At 47.6% G+C, this 20,010-nt stretch overlaps 2 protein-coding genes across 10 annotated transcripts; one reads left to right on the forward strand and one right to left on the reverse strand.

Moving 5' to 3' along the window:
• Window positions 1–865: 865 nt before the first annotated feature.
• MRPL37 (mitochondrial ribosomal protein L37) lies at window positions 866–4,879 on the reverse strand. Its single transcript, XM_064665165.1, has 7 exons — window positions 4,477–4,879; window positions 4,062–4,245; window positions 3,480–3,595; window positions 2,812–2,997; window positions 2,371–2,528; window positions 1,654–1,857; window positions 866–1,091 (listed from the first exon to the last, which is right to left on the reverse strand). The coding sequence occupies exons 1-7, from the start codon at window positions 4,862–4,864 to the stop codon at window positions 1,014–1,016; spliced, it is 1,314 nt and encodes a 437-aa protein (XP_064521235.1). The 5' UTR covers window positions 4,865–4,879; the 3' UTR covers window positions 866–1,013.
• LOC135419075 (NADH-cytochrome b5 reductase-like) lies at window positions 4,713–16,660 on the forward strand. Of its 9 annotated transcripts, none has more exons than XM_064665172.1 (8): window positions 4,713–5,040; window positions 6,314–6,535; window positions 7,338–7,486; window positions 8,643–8,730; window positions 11,844–11,948; window positions 12,056–12,157; window positions 13,758–13,961; window positions 15,585–16,660. In XM_064665172.1, the coding sequence occupies exons 2-8, from the start codon at window positions 6,317–6,319 to the stop codon at window positions 15,786–15,788; spliced, it is 1,071 nt and encodes a 356-aa protein (XP_064521242.1). In that variant the 5' UTR covers window positions 4,713–5,040; window positions 6,314–6,316; the 3' UTR covers window positions 15,789–16,660. The 9 variants fall into 9 exon arrangements, with proteins under 9 accessions (XP_064521242.1, XP_064521239.1, XP_064521240.1 ...); XM_064665169.1 differs by having other exon boundaries at window positions 4,713–5,029; XM_064665170.1 differs by lacking the exon at window positions 4,713–5,040 and adding an exon at window positions 5,049–5,208.
• The last annotated feature ends 3,350 nt before the right edge of the window (window positions 16,661–20,010 follow it).

Raw genomic sequence — 20,010 nt, forward strand, 5'->3', positions numbered from 1 at the left:
TGTTGTTCTCAAATGTGACTGGTGGATGTTGGCTGAAACCTGCAGAGTGGAGCTGCCTGATGGACTGGAACACACAACTGGGGTGCTCATCCAGGTGGTCAGAGACCACAAAGCAAGACCAGCCTCTGACAAAAGACACTGAAGAGAGATGAATTTCTTGGAAATATGCTCTTCCACACCTTAAAATAGCACAGGCTGTCCTCTTCTTTCCCATGTGCTGGAGGGTATCAGAACTGCAAAACATTCTACATTTGGCTGCAGCTAATTTAGCTTTCATTTTACAAAACCCACACTAATCCCCCCATGTTAAAAAGAATATGCTTCCTGCTCAGTTAACTCTGTGTGGCAGGAAGAAATTCTTCCTTTGTATTTTTAGCAGCAAATACCAGCTACAGGCACCAAAGTTTCATGCTACATTCTACACCACTTTCCCCCCAAATGCAGAGGTCTCTTCATCCAGGACTGGGGGGATAAAAGAACTGCAGTTCTACAGATCCAACAAAGCAATCTCTCCGATTAAGTGCTTTGGGAACTAAGCACAGGGCAGCACGACGCATCCCGCAGCAGCCAGGAGTAAAACAAAGTCAAAGGCAGGCAGAATGAAAAAGGCTCATGTCTCAGGCTCCCCCCTTGAAGCTTTGTAAGTCTCTTCTGCATTCAGAGGGACTCAAAGCAACCTCAGGAATAGGTTTGAGTCTGGCTCTGTGCAGAAGCTCACTGAGAGCAGAGCCTGCGCAGAGGAATAATGACTGGCTTATGTTCTTTCCAGGCAATGGAGGAAGAGTACAGGAAGATGCATTTGATGGCTTCTCTAACCCAAATTCAGAGGTGAGCCCCTAAAATGAAAGAGTTTCTTCATGCACTATTTAGTTTAAAAAAAAATATTTTACTTTCAGTAACGATATAATTTATTTTTAAAAGTAAATTAATCCACCTTTCTTTAATTATGTGATGGTTCTGGCAAAGAGAAGCAGCAGGTACAGTTGGTGAAGTATTTTCATTTGAGCTGAATTTCACACAGTTCCATGCAGATACAGTGCCAGAAACTTCTTGAATGTGTCTGGCTGAAAGCCATGAATTCCAACGGGCTTCTGCAGAGAAAAAGACACGGATGCTCAGTTTGCAGTGAAGTGATTAATGTAGACAAACAACGGCTTTAAACATGCTTGAATAAGACTTTCAGGCGTGGTAGCTTCTAAATTGTGCTCTCTTCCCCAGAGGGGTTTGTGTGGGGGTACCTCCACTGGTGTCAATCTCAGAGAGCCGAATCCCTCTGACCATCAGTGAGATGCCCTCCCAGTATAACCAGTGCTGACAGCCCCCGTGCTCTGTTTACAGCAAGGCTGACAGTAGCATGTAAGCACTTCCTTCATCAGAGCTGGTTTTAAACAAGCATATTATGAGATGGTGGATTACAGACAGGGATATCTGTACACAGGAGTTCATATTAAGCTTGGCATGTGGCACATCAGCACTACAAACACTCAGGAACCGTTCCCCTCAGGAACACCTGCTTAGGGAACAACTAGGCCAGTGCCCACGTCAGGTCCCTTCAGCTGGTTTAAAACCTGCTGCAGCTCTGCATCAGCCCTCAAACCCCCTGCCAAGGTGAAAGGGCAGGATTTCCAGGATCACTTCCAAAGGTTTGCTTACCACTATAACTCTCTTCTTGATTTTTGGAACACACTGGGCTGTTTCATACAGTTTCTGATCAGAGTCAATCCACACTAGATTTTTTATGCCGTCGTTAGAGACAAGGTCTGTTGTATTTAACTGGAACACCATGAACTGGAAGAGCTGGCCATCTGTGCCAATGCTTTGCACCACTATTGGCTGCTCCAAAACCTTGGGATCATTCTAGGAAAAGAAGAGGGGGTGGGGGAGAATGTTTTAAAAGCCAGTTACTACAGAAACTGTATGAGTACTTGCTGATTCTGCATCTTAGAGTTGGTTTAAAGCCAAGATTTTAATAAATGTATTGTTACCTTGCCCAGAAAATTACTCTAGTCAAACAAGTTTTGAATGTAGATTTTGTATTTTAATTAAAATTCCTCCTTCAGCCAGCAATGAAGTGTCAATTTAAATACTGAGCTGTGGGATGGGTCAGAGTTTTACAGCTGAACTTACTCCCTAGTTCCTGCCCATTACCACCCCAGTGCGTGTTACATCACGAACACACTTGTTGCTGAGCGGAGGATTTCTGGATCAGGAGACATCAGTAACCTGAAGGTTGGGGTTAGACCTTTGGATGGGGAAGTCTGGATGTGAGAAGTACTGTAGCATGCCATGGCAAGGGAATTTCAGGACTCTCTCCACTTGCTGCAGCACTAGAGGGAGAACAAAGGCCCAGCAGCAGCCTGCCATACATACCCCATACAGCGCCTTGGCCTTGGCCAGCGCGTTGCCAAAAGCAAACATCAGCATTTTAGCACGGAGCTGCTCTGGTCTGAACCTGTCAGGGCAAATGATGGCTGACTCCAGGAAGAACAGAGTGTGAGGATGAGAGTAGGGATAACCATCTCTGAAACCTAAACAGCAGATAGTCATGTCAGAAATTGCTCAGTAAGACACTACACAACCAATGTTCTCTCCCTTTATCTTCAGGAACTGGTAAAGCAATTTGCTGGGGTTTAAGTTCTTCTCCATTGTCCTGCTTAGTCCACAGGTCTGGAGCACTTGCACTGCACTCCTTTACCCAGCTCCTCTGTCCCCTCATTCCCACACATTCCCCCTCTCAGCTGCCTCACAGAAGGACAAGGGCTCTAGGTTAACCCAAACACTGACAATATTATTATCAACAGCTGGATTTACCTGTGTCATTGAGCTCTTTGTACACATTCACCTCCTGAAGATCAATTGTAGGCAAGATGGGATGGAAGGTCTCCAGAACATGTTCTTTGGTGGCTAGGATCTCCTCCTTGGAGGCTACTGGTGGTATTGGGGCCATAGAGTTCATGAGTATTCCATTCAGGCCACGGACCTGAAGGAGAACGGATTCTGGGGAGGGAAATTAGATTACATTCAAACACTGGTGAAATCAGATTAGGGAAACACGTACATTTCCTTTTACAAGTCTGTTCTGCAAGGCTCACCCTCTCCCCCTCACCTCCACACCCATCTTAAATAGCAGCCCAGATGTAGGTTCTTCTCCTAATATACCAATGCTAATTGCTGGTATTAAGTTCTTAACCAAACATACTTAGAAAAACAACAGAGAGAGACACAAACACACAAACAATCAGGTCCAAGGCCCTGGTTCTCTTCTCCCATCATACTGTCAATATTGTCTAACACATAGTAATGTCCTCAGCCATCATCCAAGGCTGCCCATGCTGACAGCACTTTTCAAAAAGGGAAGAATTACCTGCAGGGTTCCAGAAATTGTTTAACTTGCTCCAAGTCCTCATCCTTAAAGCCAGCAGCATTGTTACCCCTCTTATCTTAAAGAGCTAAATGCTTCCACCATGGCAGCAACTAACCTCTTTCCCATGTTGCTGCTATCCTGTAGTTTCTAGCCAACATCCTTTTACTCAGAGCAGGATACTTCCCAGACATTAACCGGCATAAATGTATCAAGTCTTCAAACAGCACTGGGCTTTAAAAGGAGAAAAAAACTGTTATATAAAAATGGGATCATAAGGGCAGACAAACGTTTCTGGGGCAGAAATGATGTAAAATTACTGTATGTAAAACATATCACAGCATAATGTTTCCAAGCAGTTAACAGAGATTGCAGATTAATATCACACACACCAATCCTGTTCCAAGTTGGCAGAGGTAATGCTTACAATTATTATTTTAAAAACTGATATTCTGCATCAGCTAGAAGTAGATCTCAAGGTGAAACAGAGACCTTGGCTTGAAAGCAGCTTTAATGTAGCAGAGCGTTTATGTCAGTGCTACTGTCAACATCAAAATTGCGTTTTATTGGTCATTTTGGTTGTTGCCTTGTTTTAAAGATGACAACTTCACACAGCAAGTGAGTCTCTCAACAGTAGATTTGTGTTCGGTTCGAATTTTCCTTGTAGTGTTAAAAACTGTCCCTACAGCTGCAGACTCACCAGAAACGGTCCCTCTTGGGAGCAACCTCTCTGGTGTCCCAGAACCGCGCGTGTGAGATCGCGTCCTTCACCCGCTCCTCATGCTCCTGCAGCCCGTGGGCCGGGTTGTCCAGGATGCTCTGCACGGATAGAGGCAAACCTTCCACCAGCTTCGTCTTGGTGAGCCACTGCGCCTGCCGCACCCCTGCAAACACAACCCAACACGGTATGTCACAGGTGACAGGGATGATCCAACCCAAACCATTCTGTGATTCTGCACTATGTTACCGAGGCTGCCAGGCAGCTCATGAGGCTGGGCAGGCTCTTCACAGCCCGTGTTCTGTTTACACTCTGTGTGAGGAGAAGCCTGGGCAGGCAGAGCAGGGTGAGTGCTGGTGGAGGGGGCAGCGCTGGGGGCAGAGCGGGTGTGTGGTACCTTCCAGCATTCGGACACGCTGGTGGCAGACGTAGCACCCCCGCTCCTTGTACAGCGGCATCTCCTCGTAGCGCGGCCCCGGCGAGTGCCAGGGGTCGTGCCAGCCGCGGTCCCAGGGCGGGAAGCGCGGCCAGGCCAGGCCGGGTATGTGGTGCTGCCGTCCCGCGCACGTGATGGTGTCCAGCTCCACCTGCTTCCGAACCGGCCGCCGCTCCACCACCCGCGCCAGCACCTCCGGCGGAGGCCCGCGCGTGGTCCAGGGCGTGCGCGGCAGCGGCCCGCGGTGGCGGGGCCGCCCCGCGCGGGTGAGGATGCCGCGGGTGAGGCCCCGCGCCGCCGCCCCCGCCCGCCTCAGCGCCACCGGCCCCGCCGCCATCGCCACTGCCATCCTCCTCCTCCTCCTCCCTCCGCCGCCTCAGCGCCCGCCCGCCGCCATCTTGGAGAGGGACTGTCCCCCATCGCCTCCCCCGGTGACTGACGGCGGCGGCGGCCAATGGCGGGCGGGCGCGCCCCGCCGTAAGGGAGAGTCGGCAAATTGCCTGGCGGGCGGAGGGTAGGCGCCGTGTGGGTAACTGGGGAGGCGGGCGGGGAGAGGAGAGGTGGCTTCTCGCCCGCAGGGCGGGGGGGCACTTGAGAGACCGTCCCTGGGTGGGAGGTGCTGGGGTCGCTGTGCCCCCGGGGCGGTGTGTGCGAGCCCCCGGGGCGGTGTGTCCCAGGCCCCGGGTCCGCACAGTAAGTGCTCGAAACTCTGTAAATCTGCCCAGCCCGGAGACTTGAGGGTTCCGGGTTCACCCACGGCCGGGTCGGGGTTACCCCTCGTTCACAGCCCATGTGTGCTCGGGGTCCCCAGCGGGCGCTGTGGGCAGCCGGACCAGTCGCCTTTGGTTCTCTCTTCTCCCTCCATATCCTTAAAATAAGTGTATTCGTGTTGCGGGGGTGAAGGTTAATTAATTGACCTTGACAGTGAAGCTGCTCGAAGCGCTAAATGTTCCCTTGCTTCGGCTTGGTCACCCGTGGCTTCCTAATTTCCTGTGGACCTCCTTGCGTTCAAAGGATAAGGACACAAATGCATTGGGAGCAGCGTTAACCCAGCCAGCGTGTAAAAATAGCAGGGTCCCTGCGAGGTCTGCAGTGCGATTTTGGCTTGAGGAGTCTTTGATGTGTACAGCTCGCTTGGAAGCACCGGGAGCAAGGGATAAAATCTGCCTTCTTGTGCTTCCTGCCCTTCCCTATGTGTCTGCATTTAAAGGCAGACTCAATGCCCATAACCAAAGAGTTTGTTTTCCTGAGACTTTGCCCCATTTGCCTCAAGTCCCTTGGCTCTAAACCTGACTTTCAGCTCACTGCCCTTCCCCCTCTTCCAAAGCTGCACAACTCAGGCCACATCTGGTGGTTGGGTTTGTTACCCATTGTCTTGGTGGTTGGGTTTGTCACCTGTTTTCCTGGACTCAGCTGCAGATTTTTAAGATGTTTCTGTTCCAGGTGACCAAGCTGCTCTTTTGTAGGAAGTCACCCTGGCAGAGCAAGCAGGATTAAAGAGCGTGGCTTTGGCTGGGCAGCCAGGCTGGGGAGGTGGGCCTGAGGCTGGACTAAGGGTCTGGGCTGCTGGCTGTGATGTCTGGCATTCCTGCACTGGACAGTGCAAAAGCAGTGAGCACTCAAAAAAAAAAATGGGGTGTTTCAGGCACAGATCAGCTCCAGGTTTTCAGTTTTCCCTGAGATACACATGCACAATACTCAAGAGGGATTTTGTCAGTCCTTCTCTAAAAATGCCCGGCTGGTGAGCACATGCCGCTCTTTGTCATGCTGTTTTTGGTGCAGGACTTGTGTTTTGCAGGCAATGAGTGGCAGTGAGCAGGACTGGCTGGCTCTCAGACCCCGGGAACCTTCTCCATCCCAGTGCTGCGGCGGCGGCTGCAAACCCTGCATCTATGACGTGTACGAGAAGGAGCTTGCACAATGGGAGAGGGCCAAGGCAAAGCAAGACAAAAGCCTTCTCACAGAAAAGAGGGAGCAGGTCGGTTTACCTCCATCACATCCTGGAGCCTGTGCTTTGATGGTACTTGTTAGGGTCTGAGGTTGTGGTGATGGGCGAGGGATGCAGCAGTAGGTTCAAGTGGTGCCTTAAGAGATGGCTGTAAATGCAATTCCCCAAACTCTGCTTCACCCTCCCCCTTGGCTGCTCTCTCCCTGCTGTAATGTGATTTTCCAAGTGTCAAGTTCTCCCTGGTGTCGCATTACAGCCCTGAATCTGCAGCTCTCCTCTCAGAGTTTCCTCGGAGAAGCTCTGTTTTCCCCACCTTTTTCATCTTCTCCTGATTTTTAGGCTCATATTTTGAGGCTGAAAAAAGCTGTATTGTGTGTGGTGGAGCAGTTGTCCTCAGAGTGTAATTTGAAGCTTGTCAGTGCCCTTTTACATAAGATTAACTATGCTGGGTCAAGCAAAAAAGATCAGCTGAAACAACTGATAGTATTTCCTGTTTGCTGTGGCCATCAGTAGGTTGCAAAGTTGCCCCCAAAGCGGTGCTTGGCGCTTTTAGCAGAATTATTTCTGTTTGTTTTTAGACATGGGAAAATGATTGCAGTGAGTCATAATAGGATGACCTTGCTGTAAGGTGTAAAAAAAAAAAAATAATTTAAAAAGAAGGTGGTGGTGGTGGGGAAATGCAAGATCCCAAAGTGCACACTGCAGAACATGATAATGAATCAGCAGAGAGCTGGAATTTGCGCCGGGCCCCAGCGTTTAATACATGTCCTGAGTATCTCGCCTGCTAAATTAGCATGCACGTTTGCTTCCAGAGAAGAATGAAATCATAAAAGACACCATCTAACCAAGTAATTATTTATTGTTGTTCTTGCAGAGCAGTAATTCAGTGCTGAATCCAGATACATTCACTGCATTCAGCGTGAGCTCGGTGGAGCAGCTGACAGAGGACACCTACCAGTACAAATTTGAATTACCGGGAAACAGCAGCTTGCAATTGAGTTTAGGACAACATATCGTGTTAAGGTATTGTTCTCTGTGCTAGTTAAACAGTCTGCATTATGTAACCTAATATGTAGGGGTTTGTCAATAGACAAAGGCTTCATAGCAGGCAAATCGTGATTTCTGTACCTCCACAACGACACAGATGAAAAGAGCTCGTGAGCTCGCTGGCTCCACTAATTCCATGGTAAAAGCCATTCCAAAGCTGTAGTTTTCTTCAGCATTATCCTTGCATCGGTGGGTCAGAAAGAACTAGGTGTGATTAAGAAAATCCATTTGCAGAAAGAAAGACTCAAAGAATAGATGTTACAACAGATGATTTACTCTAGCGTGTTGGAATGAAGACAATGAGCTGCACTTTCCCAAGAGCTCTGCACTTCAGCACCCAGGGTGTAATCCCAGTGCCCAGGCATTGCCTGACTGACTTCGAGCAAAACAACCCTCCTGTGTAGTTTATTGCTTGCCGGAAAGGGGCCACTTGGGGAAAGTTTCTGTTTCTCAGCCATCTGTGGTGATCATTGCCAGATAGGAAAAGTCCTGTTACGATGCCATTGATCTGCCTCTGTTGACGTTACTAGTAGGTTAAGAGCTGATGTGTGCAGCTGGTTTCTGCTGCCAGCACATGCTCCTCCTTCCAGCCCTGTCTCATCAGGCAGCAGAGAAAAAGGTTTGGTTACTTCAATCAATTCTCGTGGTCAGTAGTAAAGAGCAGGGTGGATATATTCTATAAGACTTACAGGAAAATACAGTCTATATTGACAAGACCTCAGGTCAAGGCTGTGCCCTGGTTTTTGTTATTTAATTACCAGATGCTGACTGGACACAGAAAGTGACCCCAGCTCAAAAGGAGCAGCAGACTCTACCATGGAAGTGTTTTCTCCCCCCTTTGCCGCTCTTGCACATTCAGCCATTTCTCACAAAGCAGCTCAAACACCCTTCCAGGGGTGTGTCCCAGAGCTGGACGTGGTACAGTTGGGGCCACCACCGGGAAAACAAAAGGTGCCTTTAAGCTACTATGTTCCCCCTGGATTTTTACCTGTGGAAGGGAAGTGTTTTGCATCTGTGCACAGGCTTGGCCACTGGGAAGAGGACCTGCTGCCTGCCCTGTCTCCCCAGAGAGCTGCAGGAGTTTGGTAATCCCCAATGGCCCAAGTCACAGTGGGTTCCTCTATCTTCTCAGGGGAGTGGTGAATGGTTTGGAGGTCCAGCGAGCCTATACTCCGATCAGCCCTGGGAATGCAGAAGGTTATTTTGAAGTTCTAATTAAAGTAAGTAAGCCCGGACAATATGGAGTAGAGTCTAAGGTGCTGGGGACTGTGTTTTCTTTAGGAACCAAGCACGCTGGCAGCACTTGGAGTGAGACTCTCAAATCCCTCATGGACTGTTTCTGTCTTGTTTTGAAATGGTTGTGCTTTGTTGATAAAAATTGCAGTTTTTCCCACAAAACTGAAAGCAGAGAAAGGTGACACACAAACAAGGGCTTTGCAGCAGAAGCCTTGTTAAGCACTTGGGAGAACCTCTTGGGTGCCTAGCAGTCAACAAGGTGGAAAGAGGTGCCCATTCTGCCTTTTCAGTCTGTCTTTGAAATCGCACCCAGTTGTCAGCCCAGTTGAACCACTGACTTTGGGAAGTGTTTGCCCAGCCCTTATCCTTCCCACTGTATTTGACTCCAAGAACACCCCACAGAAAAAAATGTCAGTTTGGTTAAAAATGTGGACAGACAGTGGAACAGGGAGCAGTTGTTCCTGGTGTGTGGGCAGGGCTCTAGAGCTGCAGTGTGAGAGGGTCTCCATGGGCAGAAAGGTGTCCCATGGACACAGGCTGCATCTATCAGGGTGGATGGGATGGCAGAGCCCTGACTGGGACAAGTGTCTTGGCCCTTCTGGAGGTTACCACAAAGTGTTGCTTGAGTTCAAAATTATTTTATAGGAGGTTTGAATAAAGCCTGCAGGGCCCTCACATATTACTACTTTGTGTGGCAAATATCGACTGGAAGAACATTTTTCCAGTACTGCATTTGTATGTCACTAGTGATTCCTCAGGGCAGACACAGACTTCAGTACAGGTGTGAAATTCAGAGAGCTGGGTATCCCAGGTGGCTTGCAGAGGATGACCACTTGCCCTCTGCCTGTCTTCCAGCATTTCATCTTTTTGGGGTTTATTATGCATTGTACATTGAAATACAAACCGTGGTCTTTAGAGAAGTGAACAGCTTCTGTAGGACACCTATGGGAGGGTCATTTCCCCATTCTTGTGGCAATTGGTGAGTGGTAGGGGAGAGAAGTATTACATTTGAGTTGCATTAATAGGATACGTTCACAGGATGACTGTGAAATTTCATGTATAGCGGCTCATTACTCACAGGTTTTGCATTTCAATAATAATAGTAATGATTGTAATGATACCTTTCCTTTATATAGAACCTTTCATCCCAAAAGGAGCTATAGTTATTCTCGGGCAGTGACAAAAGAGGTTGGTAACACCCAGTGTAAAGCAGCCATTTTTATAACTCACTCTGTAGGTTGTGGTATATTTCACACTATTCAGGCAATTTTGGAAAGTACTATATTATTATTATTATTACTATGCAATCCAAGCACTGTTCAAACACTTCTCTCTCCTGTTATTATAGCATTGCATTTGTGATACTACAGTTAAGAGTGAGGGAGTTGACATTTACAGAGCATAACCCTCTTTTTGAGTGATTTTATAATGTTAGGGTTTCTCTCCATGTAAAACTGGGTGTAGAAGTTTTCCCTCAGGAGATAATTATTTTTTTTCTTTTTATTTAGAAAAATTGGGTTTTAAACCCACTCAATCACTTCTCACTTCAATTTTTTTGGAAATAATTTTGGTGAAAGGAGGATTGTTTTAGTTTCCATTACCCCGGTCCTTTGGGAATAGGCAGTAACTGGGACTGACTTTTCTACCCTTGCCTTGAGTTTCCATATGTATTTGAAGAAGGGAGGTATAAAACATGCTCCTTTGATGCAACTGCACACTCCTTGTGTGAGACTTAGTGCCTACCCAGAGCCCTCTGAACATAAAATGTTTCTGACAGTAACTCAGAGCCTGGATGTGTATTTGATTTACCTTTTGACTGTAGCAACTGGTGCTAATAGTTCTTCAGGTTTAAGTGAGGTGTTAGGAGGGGAGGAGCGTCTCTGTTCTTTATTACCTAACACTGCTTGCAAGCACAAGCACATGCTCACTCTTTCTGAGCTGCTTTGTGGTTCACCAATTTTGTTTGCCTGCAGTGCAGCTTGGTGGCCAGCCAAGGCACTGGGGTGTGGAGCTGGGCTTCTCTCCAGTTTGTGTGCAGAAAATACCCCAAAATACGCTGCTTTTGTGTAGGCTGGAGTCATCAAAGGCTTATATCAAATCCCATCTTTTGACCTTCGGTTGTGTTGCCCTTCCCCAGGCTTATCTGTGGCATCACCTCTGCGCCAGACCGCTTGTGAGCCGCAGCTCTTGGGCTTTCCTGCTCTTGCTGTTTGGACCAGTCCTTGTTTTCCGGCCACATCCCAGACCATGGCTGCTCTTTTGCTCACATTTGTTCTATTTAATCATAAAGTGGTCATACATACAGGGCATGGATGTACATATGGCAAATAGCAACAAGTTGCCTTGGATGAGCCCTTTATTTTCCAGCCTCTCCTCCCTGCTCTGTTTCTAGCAAGCACCAACCCTTTCTCATCAGTCAGGATTGAGATCAGCATTCCTGCAGGCAACAGCCTGGATAATATTGTTTGTGCCTGGTAGAAAGTAAGGCGGGTTTTTTTGCTAATATTTTTCTTCCACGAGGCCAACATTAACATATTCTTTTGAAAATGTGGAGGCATCCCTTAGCATCCAGATGATCTGTTCTGAAAACAAGGGTTTTACAAATTAGAAACCTGGCTTTGGGTCACTAATTATATCAGCACAGCATCTGAGAGACTGAAATAAAGCAAGAGCTATGCAGTGTTTATATAACTAACAGTACCCAGAGGGCATTTCCAGACCCCAAACCCTGGGATTTGGAGAACACTTGAAGGCCTGGACTGTGCTTTGCATTCAAGACACTCTTCTCTGTGTGCTTTGTAAGCAAGAACTCTGATAAGCTTTTTCCAGTTTTGGAAATTCAGACTGCATGAGAGGGGGTTGTGTTTACATTATAGTCAGGCTGGAGTGGGTCCAATATGATTTAATTTAAATGTCTTTGTTTTGGGTATAACTCTGAGTTATTTTTTAAACAGAAAAATCTTTCTTTTTAAACACACAAAATGTTTTTTTGTCCCCTTTTTGTTTAAATGTAGATAACTTTATAATTGACTTTAAGCTGGGAAACTTTCCAACTGAGTATAATTATTCTTTTCTTTTGTGCAATGTTTTTTATTAGTGCTATGAAGCTGGGCTGATGTCACAATACATAAAAACGTGGAAAAAAGGAGACATGGTCTTTTGGCGTGGGCCGTTTGGAGGGTTCCCATATCAACCTAATAAGGTTAGTTCCCTAAGAGACATAGGATGCTTCACCTTGTGGCAGCCAGCTTTGTTCAGTACTCTAAAGGGAAGACATCAATTTGATTGCTGTTTTCAGTATTATTTTAGGGACTTCCTGGGTTACTGTACGGTGCTACAGCATTAGCAGTCAGTTGGAGCTTGTACACCTTATTGAACTGCAGAATATTTAAGGAGGAAGAGGAGAGGGAGGTAGATGGGAGGCTGGAAAATATTATCAAGCCTCTGTGTTCATCATTTGCATTAGAAGTTCCTGACGTGCTTGACAAAGGGAACTTACTTTCCACCAGCAATGACTGTGGATCTGTTTTTGCCTGGTTTGACCCACATCGCTATTTTGTCACTGAGCATAAGAGAAGGGAAGGTGTTAATCTTCTTCTCTCTTGGGTGAGCAAAGGGGAGGTGTTAATCTTCTTCTCTCTCTCTCGGGTATTCCCTGAACTGCAGCAGCTCCAGTGAGGTGTCAGGTCACTCAGCCACTCCACAAACGCTGATCCCACCTGCCGATACCAGGCTGGCTGCAAAGAAAGGCAGATCCTGTTTCAGGGGGAGACTTCTCACACATACTAATGTGGTTACTTAATTCTGACCTTTCAAATGAGGAGCAAAACTGAAACACTGGTCATTAAGATCCCAAAGCTTTATGGGTTTTTTGGCTTCCTTTCCCCACCCGCACCCCCCCCACCCCAACAAAAGTAAGGCTGTAAAATCTGAGTAGCTGAGCTCTATGCATATCAATTGTGTCCTGCTTCCTGAAATACTCTCCTTGCTGGTTTAGGTCACTGTTCCCTTCTCTTTTTAAAAGCTTCCAGATAATCATTTGGGACAGAACATAGCAATCTTGCCTAGAAGTGGTCTTCTGTGCATGACCAGGAGTTGGACTTTGAGGATCCTGGTGGGTCCCTTCCAACTCAGCATATTCTGTGATGCTGTGGTGTGTGATCTGTGTACATGCAGTTTGCAAAGCACCTGAGCAATCTTTAAAACAACTTGCTGTGAAAAACTGTTTATTATTTAGGAATTATAACACAGGTTCTGAGTATTAGTTTTATAGTAAAATTTTTCTTTATCTGTACTTGCTGCCAGTAGAACAGGACTCCAATTCAGGCAGATCAGATCAATTCACAATAAAATGCCAAGTCAAAACAGAGCACAAGCAGCCTCTGAGGGGTTTAGGTCCCAGTTCTAGCACTGGTGCACATTGGCTGGCAGCTTGGGAAAGTGCTGGGAACCTTCTGTCCTGCTATACACAACACCTTACTGCCTGAACATCCCTATTCCAAGTAGAGTGAATGTTCCCCCTTGGAGATGGAAAGCTCTATGTGCTGCTGGTAGCTCTGAGAAAATTGAGATAATGCACCAGGAAGACATGTGGATCAGGATGGAGAAGAACCTGTTTCTTCCAGAGGTCCTTCAGGATTGTACTTTGCAGCATCCAAGACAAACACAGGGAGCATTTCCAGTGGGAGAAAACACACAGTAGGTCGGCAGAGTGTACTGCAGAATTGAAACTGAAACAGAAGTTGTTTGAAATCAAGGCTAGAGTTAGGATAAATTATTATATTTGGGTAAAATCCAGCTTCACTAAATTTGAGATATAAACCCTGGAAGTGCTATCTGTAATCCTTTACAGAAAAATACATTCTGAGATTTGAATTTACCAGTGCATGACCTTCTGATGTGTTGTCTCTCAAGGGACCCTTTACCAGCGTGGCAGCAAGGAGGACTTGACCATAAGCACATCGATTTCCAGCCACCACAGCTCATTCCAAATTCTCTGTTCTGTTGTTAGTATGGAGAACTCCTCATGCTGGCTTCTGGCACCGGCCTTGCACCAATGCTTCCCATCCTCCAGTCCATAACAGATAACGAAGAGGATGAAACCTTTGTAACTCTTGTTGGCTGCTTCCCTACTTTTGACAAAATTTATTTGAAACCTCTTCTGCAGGATTTGGCTCGATACTGGAACATCAGAATATTTTATATCCTAAGCCAGGTAAATAAATGGGCATGAAGCACGTTCCTTCGAGGGTTCTGTGTGCTGGGTGAGCCTCTGCCTCCTCCACTTCTCTGTGAGCACGATCTTAATTCTTTCTAAGTCATCCAGGCTACTTTGTGATCTGGTGGCTGCTGTGGTTAAACCTGCTAGTGTGTTTACAGTGTTACTAGTCTGGAGAATTTCAGGGAGGTGGCCATTGTTGCTTGTCCCTCTCTTGGGAGCTATTCTGTTGTTTTGCTGTTTTATAGTCACCGTTGATTATTCCCCCCACTTCAAACAGTTGTTGCTGCATCTAAACAGCAAATAAACTATTTTTTTCTTTCCTAATACCAGTGCCTTAATCCGTCCTTATCCTCCATTCATTGCTTATGACCAGAGCTCTCTTTTTCTGGTATGCTACCACCAACTTCCCAGCAATTATTTTTTCTTGCTGACCCATTTTTAAACTTCTAAAAGTTGTTTACCCCTCTGTAAAATTACTTTTCTGCCACGTTCATGGGATGAGGGCATACCTCTCAGTGGTCTTAGTTTTGAGCAGTCTTTTCATTTCCATTTGGTCCCAAAGTTGCCTGTGTTCTGCATGGATTTGATGGTTAAAAATTATTTCTGTCAGAAATAAGGATTCATTGCAGGGAGGATATAGAAAGAATTATTTATGCTAAGGGAACGAATCCCAGTGCATTTTTAGTTTCTCGGATGAATCATTTTTTGTATCTCTCACAGTGGAACTGCCTCTTACATTCTGTTCCACATGTGGCCTCGGCAAGTTGAGATTTGGTAGAGGGAAAAGTACTGGTGACTTGGACACCCCCTCAGCTGCTCTGTAGGAGCATAACCATAATTGTCTCTGGTGACACGGCTTAAATACCCTTTTCAGGGTATTTAAACTCTTGAGTGCTGTCTCGAGCATGTGGAGGTCTTGAAATTCAATCAGCACAGGGCAAGAAACCCACCTGACCCCTGTCAACACTGTCTGCACTGTGTATGCATCTCTCCCTTTCTCCTCTTCTCTTAGCAGGCTTGTGGTAGTCCAAGACTGGCTCGTGCATCCTCCCTCTTGGGATTATATATCTGTCTGTGTCTGTATTTCACTCTGCTGCCTGTCACCACCACATCTGAGCACCTCCTGATTAATAGCAGTGGGGGAGTCCCCACTGGCTTTAATGCCACGGGACCTAAACACTTCTCATGGGATCAGAGCTGTGTTTGGAGCAGAGCTAGATTCTTTCAGTTTTGGTCAGGGGTGATGGGACTGAAAGAGATTGGGGAATGGGAGAGGCAATAGAGAGAAATAGGCTTGGGATCTAGGATTTGGGAATAAGAAAGGTGCACTGGGAGGTGGTTCTCTAGGGAGAAGGTTCTGTAGCATTTATTAGTGATAGTTACACTCTGGTTTTGTTCAGTCCAACCTGAGCAAGTGGCCAGGTCCCATGGCAGGGAGAGATTTCATCTGGGCTTTGGAAGATGAATGCAGCTCTCAGGAAGGGTCAGTGCTACCCACATGGTGTCACAAGGGTGAAAGCATCCTGTGCTGTACTCTGAGGGGAGGAGAGAGATTTGGCTGTAAGCAATCAGCTGTCCTTTTTAACATGACACACGGCAACCCTTTTGCCTTTTCAGGAAACTTCACTGGAAAAACTTCCTTGGAGCTATCAAGAAAACACATATACTGGTCGTCTCAATGAAGACTTGATGAAGACAATAATAAATTCCTGTCGAAGAAGGCCATTTGTATTAATCTGTGGCTCTTCTGCATTCAATGAAGATATGACTAGATACTTGAAAGCTGCAGGAATTGAAGAAAATTCCTGTTTTGTCTTTTAGCTGGATATTCCTGACCTGAGGAACCTTAGGCCGAGCCTTGGACGTCCTTGTTTCTCTGCAGACATTGCACAAAATGGGTCAGCTCAGTGGACTGAGTTCCTTGGACATACATCTTCATAGGCCTTTTGATCAACTATTTGTCTCCAGTATGAGTCTCACTATGGAGTGTTTTAAGGACTGCATGCCATTCCAGAGTGGCTGCTACAAGGTGTGCCACCCACACCTGAGGGAACAGTGTGGTAATTTTAATGGAAATCTTCAAGCACAGTTTTAAGAGAGAGATCTCCTAAGGGGGTACTAAAACCATCTACATGCAGGTCTGCTCTAAAATGGGGACCAGGGACTTGCTTTGCAATCCATGTTATTCTGCAGTGGTATTGTGCCCTCTTAAGTGTCCAGAGGAGAGATTTAAACCTCAGGGAGAAGACTGCCTGGCCAAGGGAACAGCAGAGCACTGGCCTGGCAGTCTGGAGTCTGTGGGCTTCATTTTGGTTCTGTCGTGTGCTGGGTGATGTCAGGCAAGTCACTTCAACCTCTCTGTGCCTCATACACTAATACAGAGAAGGTGGCACTGATTTTCTCTGAAAACAACCTTTCCAACCATATATGGAAAAACTGTCCATAAGGGTAGATAGTGATGCCTAGTGAGGACTTAGCAGGCTGAGCTCCTGCCCTGACACAGCCTGCATTACCTACCCTGTCCTTAACCCTTGAAATGCTGCTTGGGAAGACAAAGAGTATGTCCTAAAACTGAGAGAACATATCTGGGTTGTGGCTGCTATTTGTCAAGGAGGATGGGTGTTTGCTTTCCATGTCCCCTAAGTGTTGTATCATAGCCCTGGCTCATTAAATTGAACCTCTTTTCAAATAAACAGCTGTTTGTTTTTGTCACAGGACTCTCACGGGTGCCCAAGGGGGTTCCCTAAGCACACAGGAACACCCGTTGAGGAGTGAAAGCTTCAGGGGCTCTGCTGGGGTGCTCCCCTGTGGGGTAGAGAGCAGAGCCAAGGAGCTGCCTGGGGGATGGCAGCCTGGCACAGCCCCCAGCCTATGCACCTGATCCCCCTCTCCTCTTTCAGTCCAAAATACTTCTGCTTTTCCTCCAAGGTATCTGCTGTCCACTCTTTTACCTTCTTAGACCACTGCATTTACTATTAACACCGGGAAATACAACCTTTCTGCACACCTTTGTGTTTTTCTGTTCATTCCCAGTCCGTGCTGTGTTGTGGTTGTGCCAGGTGATGTTGCATTATCATTCATGCCTCATTTTGTACCTGTGTCTAATACTACACCTTACACAAAGGAGCTGTGTTTGTTACACAAAATAAGCAGCATGCACTGAAGTGGTGGCTCTGATTCACACATTGGGAGGGAACGTTAAGTTCCTCTTGCATTGCAGAGGTTTGTCTCCAGTTACCAAATGCCTGGAATTAATCAAGTGTAGCTGCAGCTTTTATGTGAACTTCCTTGGAGGAAGGGCTGAGCCAGAGAAGTTGTCCATGGTCGGTCCAAGACAAGCTCTCAGCTCCAATCCAAGCTGTGCTTCAGCCACTGTAAGTTACTGCATAGTGGAGATGCCTCTGCACAGCATGGGGCTGATAAAATAAGGAGATGCTTTCTCCGGTTGATTTCCCTACTTCGGGCTTGGCTGGGAAAATGGAAAAAATATTTTTGTCAGATATTAAGTATTCAAAAACCTTGCTTATATACTTCTTGCTTTAAATGTTTTATCTTTTTGAGATTTTGCTAAAAGCCCACCCAGCCTTTTTTGCAAAGGCCCAAGGTAAAACTTAACGCTCGCTTTGGAAAAGCGACGGCTTTCTGCGAGAAAGCTGGGACTGTTCCTTTAAACACAACCCCAATATGTCTGGGTATTTCAGCACATATGGGCCACGATGGTTAAACCCTCCCCAGCTGGTCCGGCCGTTCTGCCGCGCCGCTCCCGTCTTTGTTCGTGGCTCCGAGGGAGGGTAGTGAGAGACGGAGCAAGCTGTGAGTGCTGCGGGATGCGATCCTGCAACGGCGGCTGCGGCCGAGCGGGAGGAGGTGCTGCCTGTGCCGGAGGGGACAGGGGTCTTTGCGAGACATTCTCCATGGGGGACATGATGTCCTTGGAAGTAGGGACTTGAAGGAGCCTTTACACTGCCCCTAGGCACTTTGTTCTCTGTTTTCTGCCCTTTTCTCCCTTCCCCCTCATGCCTTTTGTTGTTTCTCAGGCTGGGAGTCCCCTGTCCCAACCATCTCCCACAAGGTCCTTTCAGACCTTGGCATGGACCCCTGCAAAGGCAGGGACACGGAGTGGAAAGGCTGTTGGGCAGGATTTTCCCTGCCAAGGGAAGATGACAGGTTTCCTTTCCTTTGGAGGCCTGGAACCATCCCGTGGTGGCAGTGTCATGGGGAAAGAGTGTTGATCTGTGACTGGGGGATCTGTGGAGCTTAAGGTGCGTGAGCTGCCGGCAGTGGTGGGTGGCTGATGCATGGCCAGGGCAGGGGCTCACATCCTGCCTCTCCTGCCAGGCAGGGGGATGCTGGTGGGATGCTCCTGGTCTTTGGCTGCGCTCCAGGAAGCCCCTGCTGCCCATGCAGTGCTGTGCTGGGAAGAGGGGCTTCACTTTGCTTCCTTTCTTCTTCCTCATGTGCAGCCTAAATACCCTCTTAATTTCATCTCATTATTTCCTGCCTAAATAATTCTTATTTCTCCTGGGGACCATTTTTAAACCTTTGATCTTCTCTGAAGTCTCACAGTCCTGATCACGTCCTTTCTGTTTAAATGAATCAAATGCCTTTTTGACTCATGATTTATAAATTTGCCCACAGAGGAACAAAGGCAGCCCCAACATGGCACACCTCGAAATCACCCACCATGTCTCTGTTTGGAGAAAAGTACCCTGGGCTGACCCAGAGCACCTCCAGCCTGACCTCCAGTCCTGACTCCTCTGTTTCCCTGCTGCCTCTCACTCTCCCCCTGCCTCCCACTCCTGCCTGACTCTGAAGCTGACAAGCAGGTTGCCTGGGCTCAGGCCCAGCCTGGGAATGGCCATCTCCAGGTCAGGAGAAGGGTGAATGTGCCGGTGGTTGATGGATGCCGTCTCCTGGGAGGGGGGGCACAGCTGCTGTGCTGCACAGCCCTGACCCCTCATTGTCACCAATTTTCAGTGATACCATTTCCTGGGGTTATGGCCAGCTGGAGGGATGGAGAGAAGTAGCTCTGTAGGTACTGGTGTCCTGGACGCTGGCTCCGTGCTGGGATGTGCCTTGGTGCTGAGGCCAGTGGTGGAAAGGCTGGAGGGCAGTGGGTGTTGCTGGAGATGAATGCAGTCAGGATGAACATGTTGCTCTGTAGTGCAGTGGTGGAGAAGTCAGGATGAATGTCTTGCTCTATAGTGCAGCAATGGAGAAGTCGGGGAGCACATTATCCCCGAGCCCAGGGGATCAGGGCTGGGAGGGCTGAGCACTCCTCCTGACTGAGCCAGGGTTGTGGCAATGGAAATATGGAGGAGGGGCCCTGGTGCCAGATCTCTCCTGCCTCTTTGCTGCATGGCCCCACACGATGGCCCCTTGTTTCACAAGGCACAGGGACAGACCTCCTCTCCAAGCCATTAGGGAAGCAGCTAATTAAGCTCTGCAGTGTCCGTAGGAGGTCAGTGGGATACGAGACAGTATCACAGCATCTCCCAGAACCTGGGCTGGAGCAAGAGCTTCACACAGTACCTGGTAACAGGGAGGGCTGCCCTGCACCTCCTCATTCCAATGTACCCTTAGTCCTGGTGGGGTGAAGTGGTGCCCAGTGCCCCAGGACAGACACCCCAGAACATTCTCCACCTCAGCTGAGCTTAGGACAGAGGGCTTCTGGCTGGGATGCCCCAATGCTCGCAGCAGCCCTTGGCATGACGCCAGTGAGACCGGGCAGTGGAGAGAGAGCCTGTACAAATATTACTGTTGTTATTATTCCCCATAAATATATGCAGGCACTTAATGACCTTGGCATGGAGCATTTCCCGGGGATTCATGACCAGTTGGTGTTAATGGTCCTTAGCTGCACCTCAGGCCATCAGCTCCTCCCAGCCCATCATTAATCCACAGGAAATGTCTCAGCATCGATCCTCATTGCTTAATTAATAAATGCAACTTGTCTCCTGCCTGAGATTTAGAGATACTCACTACTTCTTTCCCTGCTGCTTTGAAGGTGACTTTTTTAGCACAGGTCCCTCATGCTGGGAGG

This window comes from Pseudopipra pipra, chromosome 9, assembly GCF_036250125.1.
Source record: "Pseudopipra pipra isolate bDixPip1 chromosome 9, bDixPip1.hap1, whole genome shotgun sequence".
NCBI classification, from domain to species: Eukaryota; Metazoa; Chordata; class Aves; order Passeriformes; family Pipridae; genus Pseudopipra; species Pseudopipra pipra.